The sequence below is a fragment of the Salmo salar genome, chromosome ssa04 (genome assembly GCF_905237065.1).
Source record: "Salmo salar chromosome ssa04, Ssal_v3.1, whole genome shotgun sequence".
Classification (NCBI taxonomy): Eukaryota; Metazoa; Chordata; class Actinopteri; order Salmoniformes; family Salmonidae; genus Salmo; species Salmo salar.
Genome location: NC_059445.1, coordinates 88,667,943 through 88,692,254, shown reverse-complemented (window position 1 = coordinate 88,692,254; position 24,312 = coordinate 88,667,943). Strand labels below are relative to the sequence as shown.

The window sequence follows — 24,312 nt, the reverse complement described above, 5'->3', positions numbered from 1 at the left end:
GCTCTCTACCCAGCTCTCTACCCAACTCTCTACCCAACTCTCTACCCAACTCTCATCCCATCTCTCTACCCAACTCTCTTCCCAACTCTCTACCCAACACTCATCCCAACTCTCTACCCAACTCTCTACCCAACTCTCTACCCAACTCTCATCCCAACTCTCTACCCAACACTCATCCCAACTCTCTACCCAACTCTCTTCCCAACACTCATCCCAACTCTCTATCCAACTCTCTACCCAACTGTCTACCCAACTCTCTACCCAACACTCATCCCAACGCTCTACCCAACTCTCTTCCCAACTCTCTTCCCAACACTCATCCCAACTCTCTACCCAACTCTCTACCCAACTCTCTACCCAACACTCATCCCAACTCTCTACCCAACACTCATCCCAGCTCTCTACCCAACTCTCTACCCAACACTCATCCCAACTCTCTACCCAACTCTCATCCCATTTCTCTACCCAACTCTCTTCCCAACTCTCTACCCAACACTCATCCCATTTCTCTACCCAACTCTCTTCCCAACTCTCTACCCAACACTCATCCCAACTCTCTACCCCAACTCTCTACCCAACTCTCTACCCAACTCTCATTCCAACTCTCTACCCAACACTCATCCCAACTCTCTACCCAACTCTCTACCCAACTCTCTACCCAACTCTCATCCCAACACTCATCCCAACTCTCTACTCAACTCTCTACCAAACTCTCTACCCAACAGTCATCCCAAATCTCTACCCAACAGTCATCCCAACTCTCTACCCAACACTCATCCCAACCCTCTTCCCAAATCTCTACCCTACTCTCTACCCAACTCTCTTCCCAACACTCTTCCCAACTCTCTAACCAACTCTCTACCCAACACTCATCCCAACTCTCATCCCAACACTCATCCCAACTTTCTACTCAACTCTCTACCCAACTCTCTACCCAACAGTCATCCCAACTCTCTACCCAACACTCATCCCAACCCTCTTCCCAAATCTCTACCCAACCCTCTACCCAACTCTCTACCCAACTCTCTTCCCAACACTCATCCCAACACTCATCCCAACTCTCTACCCAACTCTCTACCCAACACTCTACCCAACTCTAAACCCAACACTCATCCCAACCCTCTACCCAACCCTCTACCCAACCCTCTACCCAACCCTCTACCCAACTCTCAACCCAACACTCATCCCAACTCTCTACCCAACTCTCTACCCAACACTCATCCCAACTCTCTACCCAACACTCATCCCAGCTCTCTACCCAAATCTCTTCCCATCCATCATCGCAACTCTCTACCCAACTCTCTACCCAACACTCATCCCAGCTCTCTACCCAACACTCATCCCAACTCTCATCCCAACTCTCTACCCAACAGTCATCCCAACTCTCAACCCCACACTCATCCCAACTCTCTACCCAACAGTCATCCCATCTCTCTACCCAACTCTCTACCCAACTCTCTACCCAACACTCAACCCAACACTCATCCCAACTCTCTACCCAACACTCATCCCAACTCTCTACCCAACACTCATCCAAACTCTCTACCCAACTCTCTACCCAACACTCATCCCAACTCTCTACCCAACTCTCTACCCAACTCTCTACCCAACTGTCATCCCAACTCTCTACCCAACAGTCATCCCAACTCTCTACCCAACACTCATCCCAACACTCATCCCAACTCTCACCACATATGAAGCAAGTGTGTGATCTAACAAAAAGATGATCTGTCTTTACACTGAGTATACAAAACATTAGGAACACCTGCTCTTCCCATGACACAGTCTGACCAGGTGAATCCAGGTGAAATATATGATTCCTTATTGATGTCACCTTTTAAATCCACTTCAATCAGTGTAGATCAAAAGGAGGAGACATGTTAAAGATGGATTGTAAAGTCTTGATAGAATTGAAACATGGAATGTGTATGGATGCCATTCATAGGGTGAATGGGCAAGACTATTTAAGTTCCTTTGAACGGGGTGTGGTAGTAGGTGCCAGGCGCACCGGTTTGTGTCAAGAACGACAACGCTGCTGGGTGTTTCACGCTCAACAGTTTCCCGTGTGTATCAAGAATGGGTCCACCACCCGAAGGACATCCAGCCAAAATGACACAACTGTGGGAAGCATTGGGATCAACATGGGCCAGCATCCCTGTGGAACGCTTTTGACTCCTCTGTAGAGTCCATGACCCCGATGAATGTATTTTGTAAGTCGTTCTTAATGTTTTGTACACTCAGAGTATTCTTCAGTTTCACCGCCCAGCTTGTAGCTGATAAACATTTTCAAATGACCTGGTTAAAAAAAAGGTAGACGGTCTAACACATAGCACCACAGATATTGAGATGAGCACGATGCAAGACTTTGCTCTTCTACATTCCTTCATACGGTGTCTGTGGCGCGCTTCTCGCTGCTACGGGACGGGACGAAAACAGAGGACAAGTTTAGCCTCTCTCTTCAACGCTCTTAGTCGCTGTGGAAATAAATCCGCTTTGTGTTTACTTCGTGCATGCAGCAGCAGCATCTTGCTCAGTCTAACCTTTTAATAATACAAATGGCTGCCCGTCTCACCGATAATGTAAGAGAGGATGAGGTTCCATCCCGTGATGAAGGCCCAGAGTTCTCCCACTGTGACGTAGCTGTACAGGTAGGCTGAGCCCGTCTTGGGGACGCGGGCACCAAACTCAGCATAACAAAGACCAGCCATCACAGAGGCCAGCGCTGCGATGAAGAAGGAGAGGACAATGGCAGGACCTGAGGACAGAGGAGAGGGTTGGGATGATCAGCAGATTTAATCAAATCCAGTAAATATACTCCAGCTTCAAGAGTAATGCCCACCCCCAGGATATTACTACTATATTACTAATATACTACCACTATATTACTACTATATTACTAATATACTACCACTATATTACCACTATATTACTAATATACTACCTCTATATTACTAATATACTACCACTATATTACTAATATATTACTAATATACAACCACTATATTACTACCATATATTACTAATATACTACCACTATAATACCACTATATTACTAATATACTACCACTATATTACTACTATATTACTAATATACTACCACTGTATTACTACTATATTACTAATATACTACCACTATATTACTACTATATTACTAATATACTACCACTATATTACTACTATATTACTAATATACTACCACTATATTACTAATATACTACCACTATATTACTAATATACTACCACTATATTACTACTATATTACTAATATACAACCACTATATTACTACCATATATTACTAATATACTACCACTATATTACTACTATATTACTAATATACTACCACTATATTACTACTATATTACTAATATACTACCACTATATTACTACTATATTACTAATATACTACCACTATATTACTAATATACTACCACTATATTACTACTATATTACTAATATACTACCACTATATTACTACTATATTACTTTCCTGAACCTGCGACCAAAAACAAGCTACATATGGACAATACCAAAACAAATTATCTAATGATTCTGTCTCTTCACAGCAAAATATGCAGAGCTGGGATGTTTTCTATCACCCCATATGCAGTACCAGTCAGAAGTTTGGACACACCTACTCATTCCACGTTTTTTTCATTTTTTGGTTACTACATGATTCCATGTGTAATTTCATAGTTTTGATGTCTTCACCATTATTCTACAATGTAGAAAATAGTACAAATATAGAAATGCGCTTGATTGAGTAGATGTGTCTAAACTTTTGACTGGTCCTGTATATGCGTATAACATTCTATTTGTTGCAATAATTTTGTATAATAATTTAAATGGGAAAAAGTTTTGAATCGGCGTCATTTTGTGTATCAGATCATAAACCATGTGCCATGGAGTTGGTACATTACATTTCCTTCCAACTATTTTGCAACTTGTATGGCACAGCTGTTTTTTGGGTCCTTAAATGAAACTGGTATACTTTTTTATTTATCACAATTTTCTTTAGCCAATTTTGCTCTTTAATGCCGACAGACAAGTTCCTTTTCTACTCCCTCTTCCACTTGCCTCCTCCATTTTTGCTGTAATGCTTCAATGCGGCAATCAGTTGGTTTTACTTTTGGATAGACCAGATATTTTCATATATTTTTGTTAGCTGCTTGTGTGACATAAGTCCACCAATCCTATTGATTATATCATTTACATATTTATACATTATAAAAAAAAATTCTCTCAAAGAGAATGTTTTTTTTTTTTCTTATCAATTAGTATATTTGAGTTGAACCATAATATTTGTTGTAATATTTGTTCTGTTTTATTTTCTCCTGTTGGATTAAACTGAAATTGCAACCAGCTTTCTATAGCTTGTTTTAAAAATAGTAATATTTTGGAGATTTTTTCATTTTTTCATAACTAAATTTGAGAGGTTGTTATCTGAATAAAGGGAAAACACGGGGTAAGCCGTTCTTACTAATCTGCTACAGAACCAGTTCGGATTAAATAATATGTTTTTGACTCGGAGTCAATCACCACCTTCCGGAGACACCTGAAACCCCACCTCTTCAAGGAATACCTGGGATAGGATAAAGTAATCCTTCTAACCCCCCCCCTTAAAAGATTTAGATGCACTATTGTAAAGTGGTTGTTCCACTGGATATCTTAAGGTGAATGCACCAATTTGTAAGTCGCTCTGGATAAGAGCGTCTGCTAAATGACGTAAATGTAAATGTAAGACTGAAGCCTTTAGTGAGAGGTTCAATGCTTTAATATTTAAATCATTTCTGCCCTCCGAATTCGTATTCATTATATAAATAGGCCTGTTTAATTTTGTCTGGCTTGCCGTTCCAAATAAAGTGGAAAATTCTTTGCTCATAAAATTATTAAAACTAAATCGTTAGGTGTAGGCTGGGCCATAAGTAAATAGGTTAACTGCGACATGACTAAAGAATTAATCAGGGTGATTTTACAACTAATAGACAAGTGTTCTCCTTTCCATGGTAGCAAGATTTGATCTAATTTTTAACTTTATATTAAAATATATTGTAGTGAGATAATTTATTTATTTTTGGATATGAATACTGAGTTTGTCCACTTGTATTTTTTTTTGTGAATCAACATGTAATATGGTGTACTTCAGTTGTAATCCCGAGAGGTTAGAAAAATTATCTAGATCCTCTATGAGGCTGTGTAGGGATCCAAATTGAGGATTTAAGTGAAAACATCAATCGTCAACACCTTTTTTTTTAAGCCCTGTATTTCCCCTTGATGCTACTGTTGGATCTAATTTAACAGCTAACATTTCGATGGCCATAATAAATAGATATGCTAAAGGTGAACAACCTTGTTTTACTCCTCTTGACAATTTAATACTTTCTGAGAAGTAGCCACTATTTTACACCTGTGGTTACTATACATAACTTTACCCCATTGTGTACGAGATTCTCCAAAATCAAAATATTCCAGGCAAATACGTATATATAAATTCCAGCTGTACTTTATCAAAGGCCTTTTCAAAGTCATCTATGAATACTAGGCCTGGTTTCCCAGATTATTCATAGTGTTCTATTGTTTCCAATACTTTAATTGAATCTTTATTTAACTAGACAGTTAAGAACAAATTCTTATTTACAATGACGGCCTACCGGGGAACAGTGGGTTAACTGTCTTGTTCAGGGGCAGAACGACAGATTTTTACCTTGTCAGCTCGGGGATTCGATTTAGCAACTTTTCAGTGACTGGCCCAAAGCTCTAACCACTAGGCTACCTGCCGCCCCTACACTCTAACCACTAGGCTACCTGCCACCCCTACACTCTAACCACTAGGCTACCTGCCGCCCCTACACTCTAACCACTAGGCTACCTGCCACCCCTACACTCTAACCACTAGGCTACCTGCCCCCCCTCCACTCTAACCACTAGGCTACCTGCCACCCCTACACTCTAACCACTAGGCTACCTGCCGCCCCTACACTCTAACCACTAGGCTACCTGCCACCCCCCTACACTCTAACCACTAGGCTACCTGCCTCCCCTACACTCTAACCACTAGGCTACCTGCCGCTCCTACATTTGTAACGTTCGTCGTAGAGAGGAGACCAAGGTGCAGCGTGGTTTGGGTTCGTCATATTAATTTCCTTAAATGTGAACCAGCACAAACAATAAACAATACAACGAATGAAAAGCAAGGCGTGCCAAACACATGCAACACCAAGACAAGATCCCACAACTGACAGTGGGAAAAATGGCTGCCTAAGTATGGTTCCCAATCAGAGACAACGAATGACAGCTGCCTCTGATTGGGAACCATACTAGGCCAATCAAAGAAAAAGACAACATAGACATACAACACATAGAATGCCCACCCCGCGTCACACCCTGACCTAACCAAACAGAGAAAACGGCTCTCTCAGGTCAGGGCGTGACAGTATTCTAACCACTAGGCTACCTGCCGCCCCTACACTCTAACCACTAGACTACCTGCCTCCCCTACACTCTAACCACTAGGCTACCCTGCCCCCACCACACTCTAACCACTAGGCTACCTGCCTCCCCTACACTCTAACCACTAGGCTACCTGCCTCCCCTACACTCTAACCACTAGGCTACCTGCCCCCCCTACACTCTAACCACTAGGCTACCCTGCCCCCACCACACTCTAACCACTAGGCTACCTGCCTCCCCTACACTCTAACCACTAGGCTACCTGCCGTCCCTACACTCTAACCACTTGGCTACCTGCCTCCCCTACACTCTAACCACTAGGCTACCTGCCTCCCCTACACTCTAACCACTAGGCTACCTGCCTCCCCTACACTCTAACCACTAGGCTACCCTGCCCCCACCACACTCTAACCACTAGGCTACCTGCCTCCCCTACACTCTAACCACTAGGCTACCTGCCTCCCCTACACTCTAACCACTAGGCTACCTGCCTCCCCTACACTCTAACCACTAGGCTACCTGCCTCCCCTACACTCTAACCATTAGGCTACCTGCCCCCTACACTCTAACCACTAGGCTACCTCCCCCCTACACTCTAACCACTAGGCTACCTGCCTCCCCTACACTCTAACCACTAGGCTACCTGCCTCCCCTACACTCTAACCACTAGGCTACCCCCCCTACACTCTAACCACTAGGCTACCTGCCGACCCTACACTCTAACCACTAGGCTACCTGCCGACCCTACACTCTAACCACTAGGCTACCTGTCCCCCCCTACACTCTAACCACTAGGCTACCTGCCTCCCCTACACTCTAACCACTAGGCTACCTGCCCCCTACACTCTAACCACTAGGCTACCTGCCGCCCCTACACTCTAACCACTAGGCTACCTATCTCCCCTACACTCTAACCACTAGGCTACCTGCCCCCCCTCCACTCTAACCACTAGACTACCTGCCTCCCCTACACTCTAACCACTAGGCTACCTGCCGCCCCTACACTCTAACCACTAGGCTACCTACCTCCCCTACACTTTAACCACTAGGCTACCTGCCTCCCCTATACTCTAACCACTAGGCTACCTGCCGCCCCTCCACTCTAACCACTAGGCTACCTGCCCCCTCCACTCTAACCACTAGGCTACCTGCCCCCTCCACTCTAACCACTAGGCTACCTGCCCCCCCTCCACTCTAACCACTAGGCTACCTGCCCCCCCTCCACTCTAACCACTAGGCTACCTGCCGCCCCTACACTCTAACCACTAGACTACCTGCCTCCTCTACACTCTAACCACTAGGCTAACTGCCCCCCCCTCCACTCTAACCACTAGACTACCTGCCCCCCCTCCACTCTAACCACTAGACTACCTGCCCCCCTCCACTCTAACCACTAAGCTACCTGCCCCCCCTACACTCTAACCACTAGACTACCTGCCCCCTCTACATTCTAACCACTAGGCTACCTGCCGCCCCACTTGTCTTATATTATCTCTAATGTAAAGTCCATGTGAAAAACCTGTCTGATTAGGATGAATAATATCTGACAGTACTTTTTTAATTCAATGTTCTCTACATTTTGTAAGAAAATTTGCATCACTACACGTATACGTGAAAGGGGACTGGATCTTTATGTTTACCACCTGGGTCCTGTTACAGTAAAAGAGAAACCAGATCTTCTTGCTGAGTTACTGATAGTCTGCCATTTTACAGGAGTGGTTTTAAAACATCCTATAACACATGATATACCTCAACTGCTATGCCACCCAGTCCTGGAGTTTTCCTTGGACTTAAAGACTTTTATTGTATCAAGAAGTTCCTCTGTATTTTGGCCTTCATATGTCTTTCTCTATAGCTGTTCATTTTACATTATTAATAGAACAGAACTCCTTACAGTTACTCTGTGTTGTTGTCTTAGGTCGCTCTTTATGTAGTGTTGTGTTGTCTCTCTTTATGTAGTGTTGTGTTGTCTCTCTCTATGTAGTGTTGTCTCTCTGTATGTAGTGTTGTGTTGTCTCTCTCTATGTAGTGTAGTGTTGTCTCTCTTTATGTAGTGTTGTGTTGTCTCTCTCTATGTAGTGTTGTCTCTCTGTATGTAGTGTTGTGTTGTCTCTCTCTATGTAGTGTTGTCTCTCTCTATGTAGTGTTGTCTCTCTGTATGTAGTGTTGTGTTGTCTCTCTTTATGTAGTGTAGTGTTGTCTCTCTTTATGTAGTGTAGTCTTGTCTCTCTTTATGTAGTGTTGTGTTGTCTCTCTTTATGTAGTGTTGTCTCTCTCTTTATGTAGTGTTGTCTCTCTTTATGTAGTGTTGTCTCTCTCTATGTAGTGTTGTCTCTCTCTTTATGTAGTGTTGTCTCTCTTTATGTAGTGTTGTCTCTCTCTATGTAGTGTTGTCTCTCTGTATGTAGTGTTGTGTTGTCTCTCTTTATGTAGTGTTGTCTCTCTTTATGTAGTGTTGTCTCTCTTTATGTAGTGTTGTCTCTCTCTATGTAGTGTTGTGTTGTCTCTCTGTATGTAGTGTTGTGTTGTCTCTCTTTATGTAGTGTTGTGTTGTCTCTCTTTATGTAGTGTTGTGTCTCTCTCTATGTAGTGTTGTGTTGTCTCTCTTTATGTAGTGTTGTCTCTCTCTATGTAGTGTAGTGTTGTCTCTCTATGTAGTGTTGTGTTGTCTCTATGTAGTGTTGTGTTGTCTCTCTTTATGTAGTGTTGTGTTGTCTCTCTTTATGTAGTGTTGTCTCTCTCTATGTAGTGTTGTGGTGTCTCTCTTTATGTAGTGTTGTGTTGTCTCTCTTTATGTAGTGTTGTCTCTCTTTATGTAGTGTTGTCTCTCTCTATGTAGTGTTGTGTTGTCGCTCTTTATGTAGTGTTGTCTCTATCTATGTAGTGTTGTGTTGTCTCTCTTTATGTAGTGTTGTGTTGTCTCTCTTTATGTAGTGTTGTGTTGTCTCTCTTTATGTAGTGTTGTGGTGTCTCTCTTTATGTAGTGTAGTGTTGTCGCTCTCTATGTAGTGTTGTGTTGTCTCTCTTTATGTAGTGTTGTGTTGTCTCTCTTTATGTAGTGTTGTCTCTCTCTATGTAGTGTTGTGTTGTCTCTCTTTATGTAGTGTTGTGTTGTCTCTCTTTATGTAGTGTTGTGTTGTCTCTCTTTATGTAGTGTTGTCTCTCTCTATGTAGTGTAGTGTTGTCTCTCTCTATGTAGTGTAGTGTTGTCTCTCTCTATGTAGTGTTGTGTTGTCTCTCTTTATGTAGTGTTGTCTCTCTCTATGTAGTGTTGTCTCTATCTAGTGTTGTCTCTCTTTATGTAGTGTTGTGGTGTCTCTCTTTATGTAGTGTAGTGTTGTCTCTCTTTATGTAGTGTAGTGGTGTCTCTCTCTATGTAGTGTTGTCTCTCTCTATGTAGTGTTGTCTCTCTTTATGTAGTGTTGTGTTGTCTCTCTTTATGTAGTGTTGTCTCTCTCTATGTAGTGTTGTCTCTCTCTATGTAGTGTTGTGTTGTCTCTCTTTATGTAGTGTTGTCTCTCTTTATGTAGTGTTGTCTCTCTCTATGTAGTGTTGTCTCTCTCTATGTAGTGTTGTGTTGTCTCTCTTTATGTAGTGTTGTGTCGTCTCTATGTAGTGTTGTGTTGTCTCTCTTTATGTAGTGTTGTGTTGTCTCTCTTTATGTAGTGTTGTGTTGTCTCTCTTTATGTAGTGTTGTCTCTCTCTATGTAGTGTTGTGGTGTCTCTCTTTATGTAGTGTTGTCTCTCTCTATGTAGTGTTGTGTTGTCTCTCTTTATGTAGTGTTGTCTCTCTTTATGTAGTGTTGTCTCTCTCTATGTAGTGTTGTGTTGTCTCTCTTTATGTAGTGTTGTCTCTCTTTATGTAGTGTTGTGTTGTCTCTCTCTATGTAGTGTTGTGTTGTCTCTCTTTATGTAGTGTTGTTCTCTCTCTTATGTAGTGTTGTCTCTCTCTATGTAGTATTGTCTCTCTTTACGTAGTGTTGTGGCTCTCTTTATGTAGTGTTGTCTCTCTCTATGTAGTGTTGTCTCTCTCTATGTAGTGTTGTCTCTCTTTATGTAGTGTTGTCTCTCTTTATGTAGTGTTGTCTCTCTCTATGTAGTGTTGTCTCTCTCTATGTAGTGTTGTGTTGTCTCTCTTTATGTAGTGTTGTGTCGTCTCTATGTAGTGTTGTGTTGTCTCTCTTTATGTAGTGTTGTGTTGTCTCTCTTTATGTAGTGTTGTGTTGTCTCTCTTTATGTAGTGTTGTCTCTCTCTATGTAGTGTTGTGGTGTCTCTCTTTATGTAGTGTTGTCTCTCTCTATGTAGTGTTGTGTTGTCTCTCTTTATGTAGTGTTGTCTCTCTTTATGTAGTGTTGTCTCTCTCTATGTAGTGTTGTGTTGTCACTCTTTATGTAGTGTTGTCTCTCTCTATGTAGTGTTGTGTTGTCTCTCTTTATGTAGTGTTGTGTTGTCTCTCTTTATGTAGTGTTGTGGTCTCTCTCTTTATGTAGTGTTGTCTCTCTTTATGTAGTATTGTCTCTCTTTACGTAGTGTTGTCTCTCTTTATGTAGTGTTGTCTCTCTCTATGTAGTGTTGTCTCTCTCTATGTAGTGTTGTCTCTCTTTATGTAGTGTTGTCTCTCTTTATGTAGTGTTGTGTTGTCTCTCTTTACGTAGTGTTGTGTTGTCTCTCTTTACGTAGTGTTGTCTCTCTTGTCGTGATGTGTGTTTTGTCCTACATTTTTATTTAATAAAAAATAATAATAATCCCAGCCCCTGTCCCTGCAGGAGGCCTTTTGCCTTTTGGTGGGCCGTCATTGTAAATAAGAATTTGTCCTTAACTGACTTGTCTAGTTATTTAAAAAAGGGGGAAAAAAATAAAACATACAAAAATAATAACTAAGCATTTAGTTCAGTTAGTGGAGGAGTCCGAAATAAAAACAGATGCTTAAAATACTTTGCTTACTTTTCCAAAACACCCTTTGATGAATCATGGATGACTCCGTCATTTGTAACCCTTATCTGTAAATCATTTTTGGTTCCATTTCTATGTTGAAGATTAAAAAAATAATTTAGTGCATTTTTCCCCATATTCCATCCTGTTCGCTTTATGTTTTATAATATATTACACTTGATCTTTCTGGAATAAGTTACACCTTTTTCTTTTACGTTTTTCTTTATTAACTTATTCTATACCTCTCTGGTACAGTTATTATTGTTATCTACATGTACCGTTAGCCGTCCATTCCCTTGGTTGACAGGAAATCTTTTGGCCTAAATAGTTTTTGTTTTAGGGATGAGTATTGCATTTTGTGGCCTCGAAAGGCACATTTATAGTGTCCCGTACAATAAGAGGATCTGCTGTGTCGGGAAAAAAATCTGTTATATATTCTTCTGTCCTGGTTACTTAAAAACAAGATGTCATCTGGTAGGCTTTGATAAAAAAATGTCCAATATCCTCGCTCTCGCGGAAACTTTGTAAGAGTAATGTGTTTACCAATTATTAATTAATTATTTGATGGTCTGACCGCATTCTGTCCCCTATCAACACTTTTAAAAACCAGCCCTTTTCCCATACAACTTTGTCTAAAGGTGCTGAATGAGTTTCCTGTAAACAATATATATTATATTCCTTATTTCACCACTTACTTCACCTCAGTTGTACTCCATCTAGTTATTAAAAAAAAAGTAATCTTGCATATCTTAATTTATTCCTACAACTGACAAATAATATGCATAATAATATAAGCACTTCTATGAAGGATTGTTTCCCATGACAAGGTATACTACTACTATACTACTCTACACTACTACAGTACTACTATTATTATACTACTACTATACTACTCTACACTACTACAGTACTACTACTATTATACTACTACTATTATACAACTCTACACTACTACAGTACTACTATTATTTTACTACTACTATACCACACTACACTGCTACAGTACTACTACTATTATACTACTACTATACTACTACTATTATACAACTCTACACTACTACAGTACTACTACTATTATTTTACTACTACTATACCACACTACACTGCTACAGTACTACTACTATTATACTACTACTATACTACTACTATTATACAACTCTACACTACTACAGTACTACTACTACACTACACTACTACAGTACTACCACTAATTTACTACTACTATACTGCTCTACACTACTACAGTACTACTACTATTATACTACTACTATACTACTCTACACTACTACAGTACTACTACTATTATACTAGTACTATACTACTCTACAATACCACAGTACTACTTGTCATGACTGTCCTGATCAGGTTACAGGAGACCACCACCCTACAGATTATCTCTCAACCCCCAACAGAGGAGGAGAGATCTAGGGGTCTGAAGATGTGGGGGTTTTATGACCCCTCACGGCCCATGATAAATCTTAGGACACTGAGAAATTCCTTTGTCCTCACAATGGAGAACTGGCCTCAGAACATTAAACATGCAATAAAGGGACTTTGGAACAATGGTTTCCGTCAGCCACAATGGTGGTCATGACGATAGATGGAATATCAAAATGTATGTCATTTTTGTTTTATTATTAAAGGTTAACAGCTGACGTTATTATGGAAACATTGCACCTTTAAGAGTTTTCACAGTATATGCCTGATGTTTATACATTGTACGTTGTGTGGAAAATATCCAAATCAAAGAGAATGTTTTGGTAAAGATGAGGTGTGAAGTTAATTGTCTAAAATTGGATTTGAGTAAAATCTAGGCCTTGTCCCTTAACTTGGTACGCCCAGAGAACTGCCCTAACTAACTGAAATCAGACAATGTGGTTAGCTTAACGAGAGTCTTCTCTTTAAAATGGTGTAAAATAGTCATATGTTTGAGAAATTGAAGTTATAGCATTTTTGAGGTATTTGTATTTCACGCCACGCGATTCCACAGGCTGTTGACTAGGTGGGACGCAAGAAAAGGGAAGTTAATCATTCGATGAGCAACAGTCGTCACATTAACTAATACAACGTCACGACATACTACTATTTTACTACTACTATACTACTCTAATACAGTACTACTACTATTATACTACACTATACTACTCTACACCACTACAGAATTACTACTATTATACACTACTATACTACTACAGTACTACTACTAATATACGGCTACTATACTACTCTACACTACTACAGTACTACTAATATTATACTACTCTACACTACTACAGTACTACAACTATTATACTACCACTATACTACTCCACACTACTACAGTACTACTACTATTATACTACTACTATACTACTCTACACGACTACAGTACTACTACTATTATACTACACTATACTACTACAGTACTACTACTATTATACTAGTACCATACTACTCTACACTACTATAGCACCACTACTATTATACTGCTACTATACTATCCACACTACTACATTACTACTATTATTGTACTACGCTATACTACTCTACACTTCTACAGTACTACTACCATTATAATACTACTATTATACTACACTATACTACTACAGTACTACTATTATTATACTACTACTATACGGCTCTACACTACTACAGTGCTACTATTATTATACTACTACTATACGGCTCTACACTACTACAGTGCTACTACTATTATACTACACTATACTACTCCACACTACTACATCACTACTATTATACTATATACTATTATACTACTACTATACCACTATTACTACTACAGTACTACTCCCACTAATATTATACTATACTATACTACTCTACTACAGTACTACTATTATTATACCAGCACTATACTACTACTACTACTACTACTACTACTACTACTACTATACTACTACTGTTACTATTATACTACTACTATACTGCTCTACACTAATACAATTATACTACTACTATACTACTCAACACTACTATAGTACCACTACTATTATACTGCTACTATACTATTCACACTACTACAGTACTACTAGTATTGTACTACACTATACTACTACTACTACCACTACTACTGCTACTACACTATGCTACTATTACTACTACTGCTATTCTAAGACAGTACAACCAATGTAATACTACACTATGCTACTACTACTACTATTAATACAGTACTACTATTAAAATAGTACACTTCTACTACTATACTACTACTAAACTACTGCTACACTACAACGAATATACTACTACAGTACTGCTACTATTATACTACACTATACTACTACTACCACCACCACCACCACCACCACCATTACTACTATACTGTTACACTACTACTGCTATTACAATTCACCACACTAATATACTATTACAACTACTACTACTACTACTATAACACTACACTACTAATACTATGCTACTACTAGTACTAGAACTACTACTGCTACTACAACTACTATACTATACTACTACAGTACATTACCTGCATTCTCTCTGGCCACGGCCCCGGCCAGGACGTAGACCCCAGCTCCCAGAGTACTGCCCACCCCCAAAGCCACCAGGTCGAAGGTGTTGAGACATCGGGACAGGCGGGAATCTTCACTGTTACAGTCCACCACCTTGACACGCAGCAGCTGCTTCCCAAAGCCTAGCAGCTTCTCCAGGGCCATGCTGAGGGGGTCACAGTAAGACGGAGGTCAAAGGTCAGAGGGGAGAGGTCACGTACACCTGGGGGAGAGAGAGAGGATGGGACACATGGAACACAGTAGAATGCTGATAAGAACACAGTAGCAGAACAGCAGACCTCCAAGGTAGGAAACACTGACTGTTTACATGCTCCTCCTGTAACTTCCCCCCTTTCCCCCTCTCCCCCCTCTTTCTCCCTATCTCCTTTCCCCCTCTCTCCCCCCTCTTTCTCCCTATCTCCTTTCCCCCTCTCTCCCCTCTTTCTCCCTACCCCCTTTCCCCTTTCCCCCAGGACAACATACAGATGTAAACAGAGAGGAAGAGGAAGTGACAGGACACCATACAGATGTAAACAGAGAGGAAGAGGAAGTGACAGGACAACACACAGATGTAAACAGAGAGGAAGAGGAAGTGACAGGACAACATACAGATGTAAACAGAGAGGAAGAGGAAGTGACAGGACAACATACAGATGTAAACAGAGAGGAAGAGGAAGTGACAGGACAACATACAGATGTAAACAGAGAGGAAGAGGAAGTGACAGGACAACACACAGATGTAAACAGAGAGGAAGTGACAGGACAACATACAGATGTAAACAGAGAGGAAGAGGAAGTGACAGGACAACATACAGATGTAAACAGAGAGGAAGAGGAAGTGACAGGACAACATACAGATTTAAACAGAGAGGAAGAGGAAGTGACAGGACAACACACAGATGTAAACAGAGAGGAAGAGGAAGTGACAGGACAACATACAGATGTAAACAGAGAGGAAGAGGGAGTGACAGGACAACATACAGATTTAAACAGAGAGGAAGAGGAAGTGACAGGACAACACACAGATGTAAACAGAGAGGAAGTGGAAGTGACAGGACAACATACAGATGTAAACAGAGAGGAAGTGACAGGACAACATACAGAGATGTAAGTGAGGCTTATTTGATGGAAATAGAAGTTTCATAACAGTTAGGTTGTTAATAATCAACTGATACAAGTGGAAGCACGTGGCATCCAGTCAACTCTGAGAAAATATACTTTAAATAGGACTTGTGCTAGTTGTACATACGCCTGCTCCCGGCGTTGTGTTGTGTGTTTTTCGAGCGTTGCGCTGCGTTATGATGTGTTGTGTTGTGTTGTGATGTGTTGTTGTGATGTGTTGTGTTGTGTTGTGATGTGTTGTTGTGATGTGTTGTGTTGTGTTGTTGTGTTGTTGTGATGTGTTGTGTTGTGTTGTTGTGTTGTGATGTGTTGTGTTGTGTTGTTGTGTTGTGTTGTTGTGATGTGTTGTTGTGATGTGTTGTGATGTGTTGTTGTGATGTGTTGTGATGTGTTGTTGTGATGTGTTGTGATGTGTTGTGACGTGATGTGTTGTGTTGTGATGTGTTGTGTTGTGATGTGTTGTGTTGTGATGTGTTGTGATGTGTTGTGATGTGTTGTGATGTTGTGGTGTGATGTGTTGTGGTGTGATGTTGTGTGTTGTGGTGTGTTGTGTTGTGATGTGTTGTGATGTGATGTGATGTGTTGTGGTGTTATGATGTGATGTGTTGTGATGTGTTGTGTTGTGATGTGTTGTGTTGTTGTGTTGTGATGTGTTGTGTTGTTGTGTTGTGATGTGTTGTGTTGTTGTGTGTTGTGATGTGTTGTTGTGATGTGTTGTTGTGTGTTGTGATGTTGTGTGTTGTGATGTGATGTGGTGTGTTGTGATGTGATGTGTTGTGATGTGTTGTTGTGATGTGTTGTGATGTGATGTGTTGTTGTGTGTTATGATGTGATGTGTTGTGATGTGTTGTGTTGTGTGTTGTGATGTGATGTGGTGTGTTGTGATGTGATGTGATGTGTTGTGATGTGTTGTTGTGATGTGTTGTGATGTGATGTGATGTGTTGTGGTGTTATGATGTGATGTGTTGTGATGTGTTGTGTTGTGATGTGTTGTTGTGATGTGTTGTTGTGTGTTGTGATGTGTTGTGGTGTGTTGTGATGTGTTGTGTTGTGATGTGATGTGTTGTTGTGATGTGTTGTGGTGTGTTGTGATGTGTTGTGATATGATGTGTTGTTGTGATGTGTTGTGGTGTTATGATGTGATGTGTTGTTGTGATGTGTTGTGATGTGATGTGTTGTTGTGATGTGTTGTTGTGTGTTGTGATGTGTTGTTGTGTGTTGTGATGTGATGTGTTGTTGTGATGTGTTGTTGTGTGTTGTGATGTGTTGTTGTGTGTTGTGATGTGTTGTTGTGTGTTGTGATGTGATGTGTTGTTGTGATGTGTTGTTGTGTGTTGTTGTGATGTGTTGTGTTGTGTTGTGATGTGTTGTTGTGATGTGTTGTGGTGTGTTGTGATGTGTTGTGATATGATGTGTTGTTGTGATGTGATGTGGTGTGTTGTGATGTGATGTGTTGTGATGTGTTGTTGTGATGTGTTGTGATGTGTTGTTGTGATGTGTTGTTGTGGTGTGTTGTGATGTGTTGTGATATGATGTGTTGTTGTGATGTGTTGTGGTGTTATGATGTGATGTGTTGTTGTGATGTGTTGTGATGTGATGTGTTGTTGTGATGTGTTGTTGTGTGTTGTGATGTGTTGTTGTGTGTTGTGATGTGATGTGTTGTTGTGATGTGTTGTTGTGTGTTGTGATGTGTTGTTGTGTGTTGTGATGTGTTGTTGTGTGTTGTGATGTGATGTGTTGTTGTGATGTGTTGTTGTGTGTTGTGATGTGTTGTTGTGTGTTGTGATGTGTTGTTGTGTGTTGTGATGTGATGTGTTGTTGTGATGTGTTGTTGTGTGTTGTTGTGATGTGTTGTGTTGTGATGTGTTGTTGTGTTGTGATGTGTGTACATCCGTATGTTTCTGTGTTTCACTTCTCTGTGTCCAATGTTTACATAAAGTTTGTGTTGAGTGGTTGGTAGGTGGGCTAGTCAGGGGGTTTCCTGTCCCTAGAGTGATGAAGACAGCACCAGGAGACCCTTTATAGGGATAAGAGGAGGTCGACCAGAATGATAATGTCTACAGGTAATAACAACACAACTCCTTTAAACTGGTAGTAACAACACAAAAACACAACTCCTTTAAACTGGTAGTAATAACACAACAACACAACTCCTTTAAACTGGTAGTAATAACACAACTCCTTTAAACTTGTAGTAATAACACAACTCCTTTAAACTGGTGATAGTAACACAACAACACAACTCCTTTAAACTGGTAGTAATAACACAACTCCTTTAAACTGGTAGTAATAACACAACTCCTTTAAACTGGTAGTAACAACACAACAACACAACTCCTTTAAACTGGTAGTAATAACACAAAAACACAACTCCTTTAAACTGGTAGTAATAACACAACTCCTTTAAACTGGTAGTAATAACACAACTCCTTTAAACTGGTAGTAACAACACAACAACACAACTCCTTTAAACTGGTAGTAGTAACACAACTCCTTTAAACTGGTAGTAATAACACAACTCCTTTAAACTGGTAGTAGTAACACAACTCCTTTAAACTGGTAGTAATAACACAACTCCTTTGGGTGGGGGAGGGGAAGCTGAGGGGTGGAGAGGAGGTGGGTGGGGGAGGGGAAGCTGAGGGGTGGAGAGGAGGTGGGTGGGGGAGGGGAAGCTGAGGGGTGGAGAGGAGGTGGGTGGGGAGGGGAAGCTGAGGGGTGGAGAGGAGGTGGGTGGGGAGGGGAAGCTGAGGGGTGGAGAGGAGGTGGGTGGGGGAGGGGAAGGGGAAGGTATGGAGAGTAGGACGGGGGAGAGGGGGGTAGAGGGGAGAGATATGCAGGGAGTGCTGGGTGAGGGAGGGGAGAGGGGGGAGGTTTGGATGGGATGCTGGGTGAGGGAGGGTAGAGGTGGAGGGTTGGATGGGTTGCTGGGTGAGGGAGGGTAGAGGGGGGTGGGGGGAGGTTTGGATGGGATGCTGGGTGAGGGAGGGTAGAGGGGGGAGGTTTGGATGGGATGCTGGGTGAGGGAGGGTAGAGGGGGAGGTTTGGATGGGATGCTGGGTGAGGGAGGGTAGAGGGGAGGTTTGGATGGGATGCTGTGTGAGGGAGGGTAGAGGGGGAGGTTTGGATGGGTTGCTGGGTGAGGGAGGGTGGGGGAGGAGAGATGGGGGAGGTTTGGATGGGTTGCTGGGTGAGGGAGGGTAGAGGGGGGAGGTTTGGATGGGTTGCTGGGTGAGGGAGGGGAGAGGGGGGAGGCTGGCATCCAGAAAGTGTAATAGCAGTCCCAGGAACTAAGGATCACTAAGGTTCCTCTGATCCATTCCTCCCTCCATACCTCAGTGGAAAGTTCCATCCAAGAATGATGGAGCGGTGGAGGAGTGGTGGTGGGGTGGGAGAGAAGAGCTGGAGGGGAACGGGGAAGGAGTGACAGAGGGCGAGGAGAAGGTGGAGGGAGAGGAGGAAGGAGTGACAGAGGGAGAGGAGAGGTGGAGGGAGAGGAGAAGGTGGAGGGAGAGGGGGAAGGGGAAGGGGAAGGAGTGACAGAGGGAGAGGAGAAGGTGGAGGGAGAGGAGGAAGGGGAAGGGGAAGGAGTGACAGAGGGAGAGGAGAAGGTGGAGGGAGAGGAGGAAGGGGAAGGGGAAAAAGTGACAGAGGGAGAGGTGAAGGTGGAGGGAGAGGTGAAGATGGAGGGAGAGGGGGAAGGGGAAGGACTGACAGAGGGAGAGGAGAAGGTGGAGGGAGAGGGGAAGGGGAAGGAGTGACAGAGGGAGAGGAGAAGGTGGAGGGAGAGGGGGAGGGGGAAGGGGAAGGGGAAGGAGTGACAGAGGGAGAGGAGAAGGTGGAGGGAGAGGGGGAAGGAGTGACAGAGGGAGAGGAGAAGGTGGAGGGAGAGGGAGAGGGGGAAGGGGAAGGAGTGACAGAGGGAGAGGAGAAGGTGGAGGGAGAGGGGGAGGGGAAGGGGAAGGGGAAGGAGTGACAGAGGGAGAGGAGAAGGTGGAGGGAGAGAGGGAAGGAGTGACAGAGGGAGAGGAGAAGGTGGAGGGAGAGGGAGAGGGGGAAGGGGAAGGAGTGACAGAGGGAGAGGAGAGGGGAGAGGGGAAGGGGAAGGGGAAGGAGTGACAGAGGGAGAGGAGGAGGTGGAGGGAGAGGGGGAAGGAGTGACAGAGGGAGAGGAGAAGGTGGAGGGAGAGGGGGAAGGAGTGACAGAGGGAGAGGAGAAGGTGGAGGGAGAGGGAGAGGGGAAGGGGAAGGAGTGACAGAGGGAGAGGAGAGGTGGAGGGAGAGGGGGAAGGGGAAGGAGTGACAGAGGGAGAGGAGAAGGTGGAGGGGGAAAGGGAAGGAGTGGTGGTGGTATGGGTGGAGTTAGGGGTGAGGAGGGGGAGACGGGTGAGGGGTGAAGGTGGAGTGGGTTACTGATCTTTGAGTTGTCACCATTGAGCGTTCGGTCTCTCAGATCTCACCGCCAGGTGAGTAACTACTGCGACACACAGCGCTGTACACTAGCGACAATTTACTTTGTTGATCCATAGGAAACATAAATGTGTCTTCTGCTTTGAATCACACACTGTACCCAATACACACCCTGCATACTGTACCCAATACACACCCTGCATACTGTACCCAATACACACCCTGCATACTGTACCCAATACACACCCTGCATACTGTACCCAATACACACCCTGCATACTGTACCCAATACACACCCTGCATACTGTACCCAATACACACCCTGCATACTGTACCCAATACACACCCTGCATACTGTACCCAATACACACCCTGCACCCTGTATCCAATACACACCCTGCACACTGTACCCAATACACACCCTGCACACTGTACCCAATACACACCCTGCATACTGTACCCAATACACACCCTGCATACTGTACCCAATACACACCCTGCATACTGTACCCAATACACACCCTGCATACTGTACCCAATACACACCCTGCATACTGTACCCAATACACACCCTGCATACTGTACCCAATACACACCCTGCATACTGTACCCAATACACACCCTGCATACTGCACCCAATACACACACCCCACCATACACACTCTGCATACTGTACCCAATACACACCCTGCATACTGTACCCAATACACACCTTAAACACTGTACCCAATACACATCCTGCATACTGTACCCAATTCACACCCTGCATACTGTACCCAACACACACACCCCACCATACACACCCTGCATACTGTACCCAATCCACACCCAGCATACTGAACCCAATACACACCCTGCATGCTGTACCCAATACACACCCTGCATACTGTACCCAATACACACCCTGCATACTGTACCCAATACACACCCTGCATACTGTACCCAATACACACCCTGCATACTGTACCCAATACACACCCTGCATTCTGTACCCAATCCACACCCTGCATACTGAACCCAATACACACCCTGCATACTGTACCCAATACACACCCTGCACACTGTACCCAATTCACACCCTGCATACTGTACCCAATGCACACCCTACATGCTGTACCCAATGCACACCCTGCATTCTGTACCCAATGCACACCCTACATACTGTACCCAATGCACACCCTGCATTCTGTACCCAATACACACCCTGCATACTGTACCCAATACACTCCCTCCATACTGTACCCAATACACACCCTGCATACTGTACCCAATACACACCCTGCATACTGTACCCAATACACACCCTACACACTGTACCCAATACACACCCTACACACTGTACCCAATACACACTGTACCCAATACACACCCTGCATACTGTACCCAATACACACCCTGCACCCTGTACCAATACACACCCTGCATACTGTACCCAATACACACCCTGCATACCCAATACACAGCCTGCATACTGTACCCAATGCACACCCTGCATACTGTACCAATACACACCCTGCATACCCAATACACACCCTGCATACTGTACCCAATACACACTGTACACACTATACCCAATACACACCCTGCATACTGTACCCAATACACACTGTACATATTGTACCCAATACACACCCTGCATACTGTACCCAATACACACCCTGCACACTGTACCCAATTCACACCCTGCATACTGTACCCAATGCACACCCTACACAATGTACCCAATACACACCCTGCATACTGTACCCAATACATGCCCTGCATACTGTACCCAATACACACCCTGCATACTGTACCCAATGCACACCCTGCATACTGTACCCAATGCACACCCTGCATACTGTACCCAATGCACACCCTACATACTGTACCCAATGCACACCCTACATACTGTACCCAATGCACACCCTGCATACTGTACCCAATACACGCCCTCCATACTGTACCCAATACACGCCCTGCATACTGTACCCAATACACACCCTGCATACTGTACCCAATACACACCCTACACACTGTACCCAATACACACCCTACACACTGTACCCAATACACACTGTACCCAATACATACCCTGCATACTGTACCCAATACACCCCCTGCATACTGTACCCAATACACACCCTGCATACTGTACCCAATACACACCCTGCATACTGTACCCAATACACAGCCTGCATACTGTACCCAATACACAGCCTGCATACTGTACCCAATACACAGCCTGCATACTGTACCCAATGCACACCCTGCATACTGTACCCAATACACACCCTGCATACTGTACCCAATGCACACCCTGCATACTGTACCCAATACACCCCCTGCACCCTGTACCCAATACACACCCTGCATACTGTACCCAATACACACCCTGCATATTGTACCCAATACACACCCTGCATACCCAATACACACCCTGCATACTGTACCCAATACACACTGTACACACTATACCCAATACACACCCTGCATACTGTACCCAATGCACAACCTGCATACTGTACCCAATACACACTGTACATATTGTACCCAATACACACCCTGCATACTGTACCCAATACACACCCTGCATACTGTACCCAATACACACCCTGCATACTGTACCCAATACACACCCTATATACTGTACCCAATACACACCCTGCATACTGTACCCAATACACACACTGCATACTGTACCCAATACACACCCTGCATACTGTACCCAATACACACCCTGCATACTGTACCCAATACACAGCCTGCATACTGTACCCAATACACACCCTGCATACTGTACCCAATACACACCCTGCATACTGTACCCAATACACACCCTGCATACTGTACGACTACTAGACTGCCAATCATGTGAATGTGAACGCGGAGGCCCCAGTTATTCTGTTCAACACATTGTTGTGTGATTATCAAGCTGAAACAGGGATTCTACTCATCTTAAAGATCATTCAAAACAGATTACACCCATAATACATATTAAAATACCTAGTATTAATAATCACAACACACACACACACACACACACACACACACACACACACACACACACACACACACACACACACACACACACACACACACACACACACGACATGCTTGTGGAATATGAACTGCATGACCCCGAGCAAACACACTGAACTCAGAGAGGGTTGAGCAACAGCTCCGTCACACCACGAACTACAGCTCCGTCACACCACGGACTACAGCTCCGTCACACCACGAACTACAGCTCCGTCACACCACGGACTACAGCTCCGTCACACCACGGACTACAGCTCTGTCACAACACCACGAACTACAGCTCCGTCACACCACGGACTACAGCTCCATCACACCACGGACTACAGCTCCGTCACACCACGGACTACAGCTCCGTCACACCACGGACTACAGCTCCGTCCCACCACGTACTACGGCTCCGTCACACCACGGACTACGGCTCCGTCACACCACGGACTACGGCTCCGTCACACCACGGACTACGGCTCCGTCACACCACAGACTACGGCTCCATCACACCACGGACTACTGCTCCGTCACACCACGGACTACGGCTCCGTCACACCACGGACTACAGCTCCGTCACAGCACGGACTACAGCTCCGTCCCACCACAAACTACAGCTCCGTCACAGCACGGACTACAGCTCCGTCACACCACGGACTACAGCTCCGTCACACCACGGACTACAGCTCCGTCACACCACGGACTACAGCTCCGTCACACCACGAACTACAGCTCTGTCACAACACCACGAACTACAGCTCTGTCACAACACCACGGACTACAGCTCCGTCACACCACGGACTACTGCTCCGTCACACCACGTACTACTGCTCCGTCACACCACGAACTACAGCTCCGTCACACCACGGACTACAGCTCTGTTCCTCAACACACAG

General features: G+C 43.6%; 2 protein-coding genes across 2 annotated transcripts in view; one reads left to right on the top strand and one right to left on the bottom strand.

Moving 5' to 3' along the window:
* The window catches only part of LOC106604047 (high affinity cationic amino acid transporter 1), a 69,640-nt gene that overhangs the window by 44,843 nt on the left and 485 nt on the right, over nucleotides 1–24,312 (bottom strand). Inside the window, exons 2-3 of the mRNA XM_045717481.1 lie at nucleotides 14,860–15,104; nucleotides 2,573–2,755 (exon numbers count right to left, since the gene is read on the bottom strand). Of these exons, the coding sequence (XP_045573437.1) occupies nucleotides 2,573–2,755; nucleotides 14,860–15,046 (370 nt within the window). The 5' untranslated portion in view covers nucleotides 15,047–15,104. The remainder of the gene's footprint in view (nucleotides 1–2,572; nucleotides 2,756–14,859; nucleotides 15,105–24,312) is intronic.
* The window catches only part of LOC123742371 (rho family-interacting cell polarization regulator 1-like), a 45,278-nt gene continuing 40,093 nt past the window's right edge, over nucleotides 19,128–24,312 (top strand). The window contains exons 1-3 of the mRNA XM_045716278.1: nucleotides 19,128–19,190; nucleotides 19,340–19,444; nucleotides 23,554–24,312. Of these exons, the coding sequence (XP_045572234.1) occupies nucleotides 19,128–19,190; nucleotides 19,340–19,444; nucleotides 23,554–24,312 (927 nt within the window). The remainder of the gene's footprint in view (nucleotides 19,191–19,339; nucleotides 19,445–23,553) is intronic.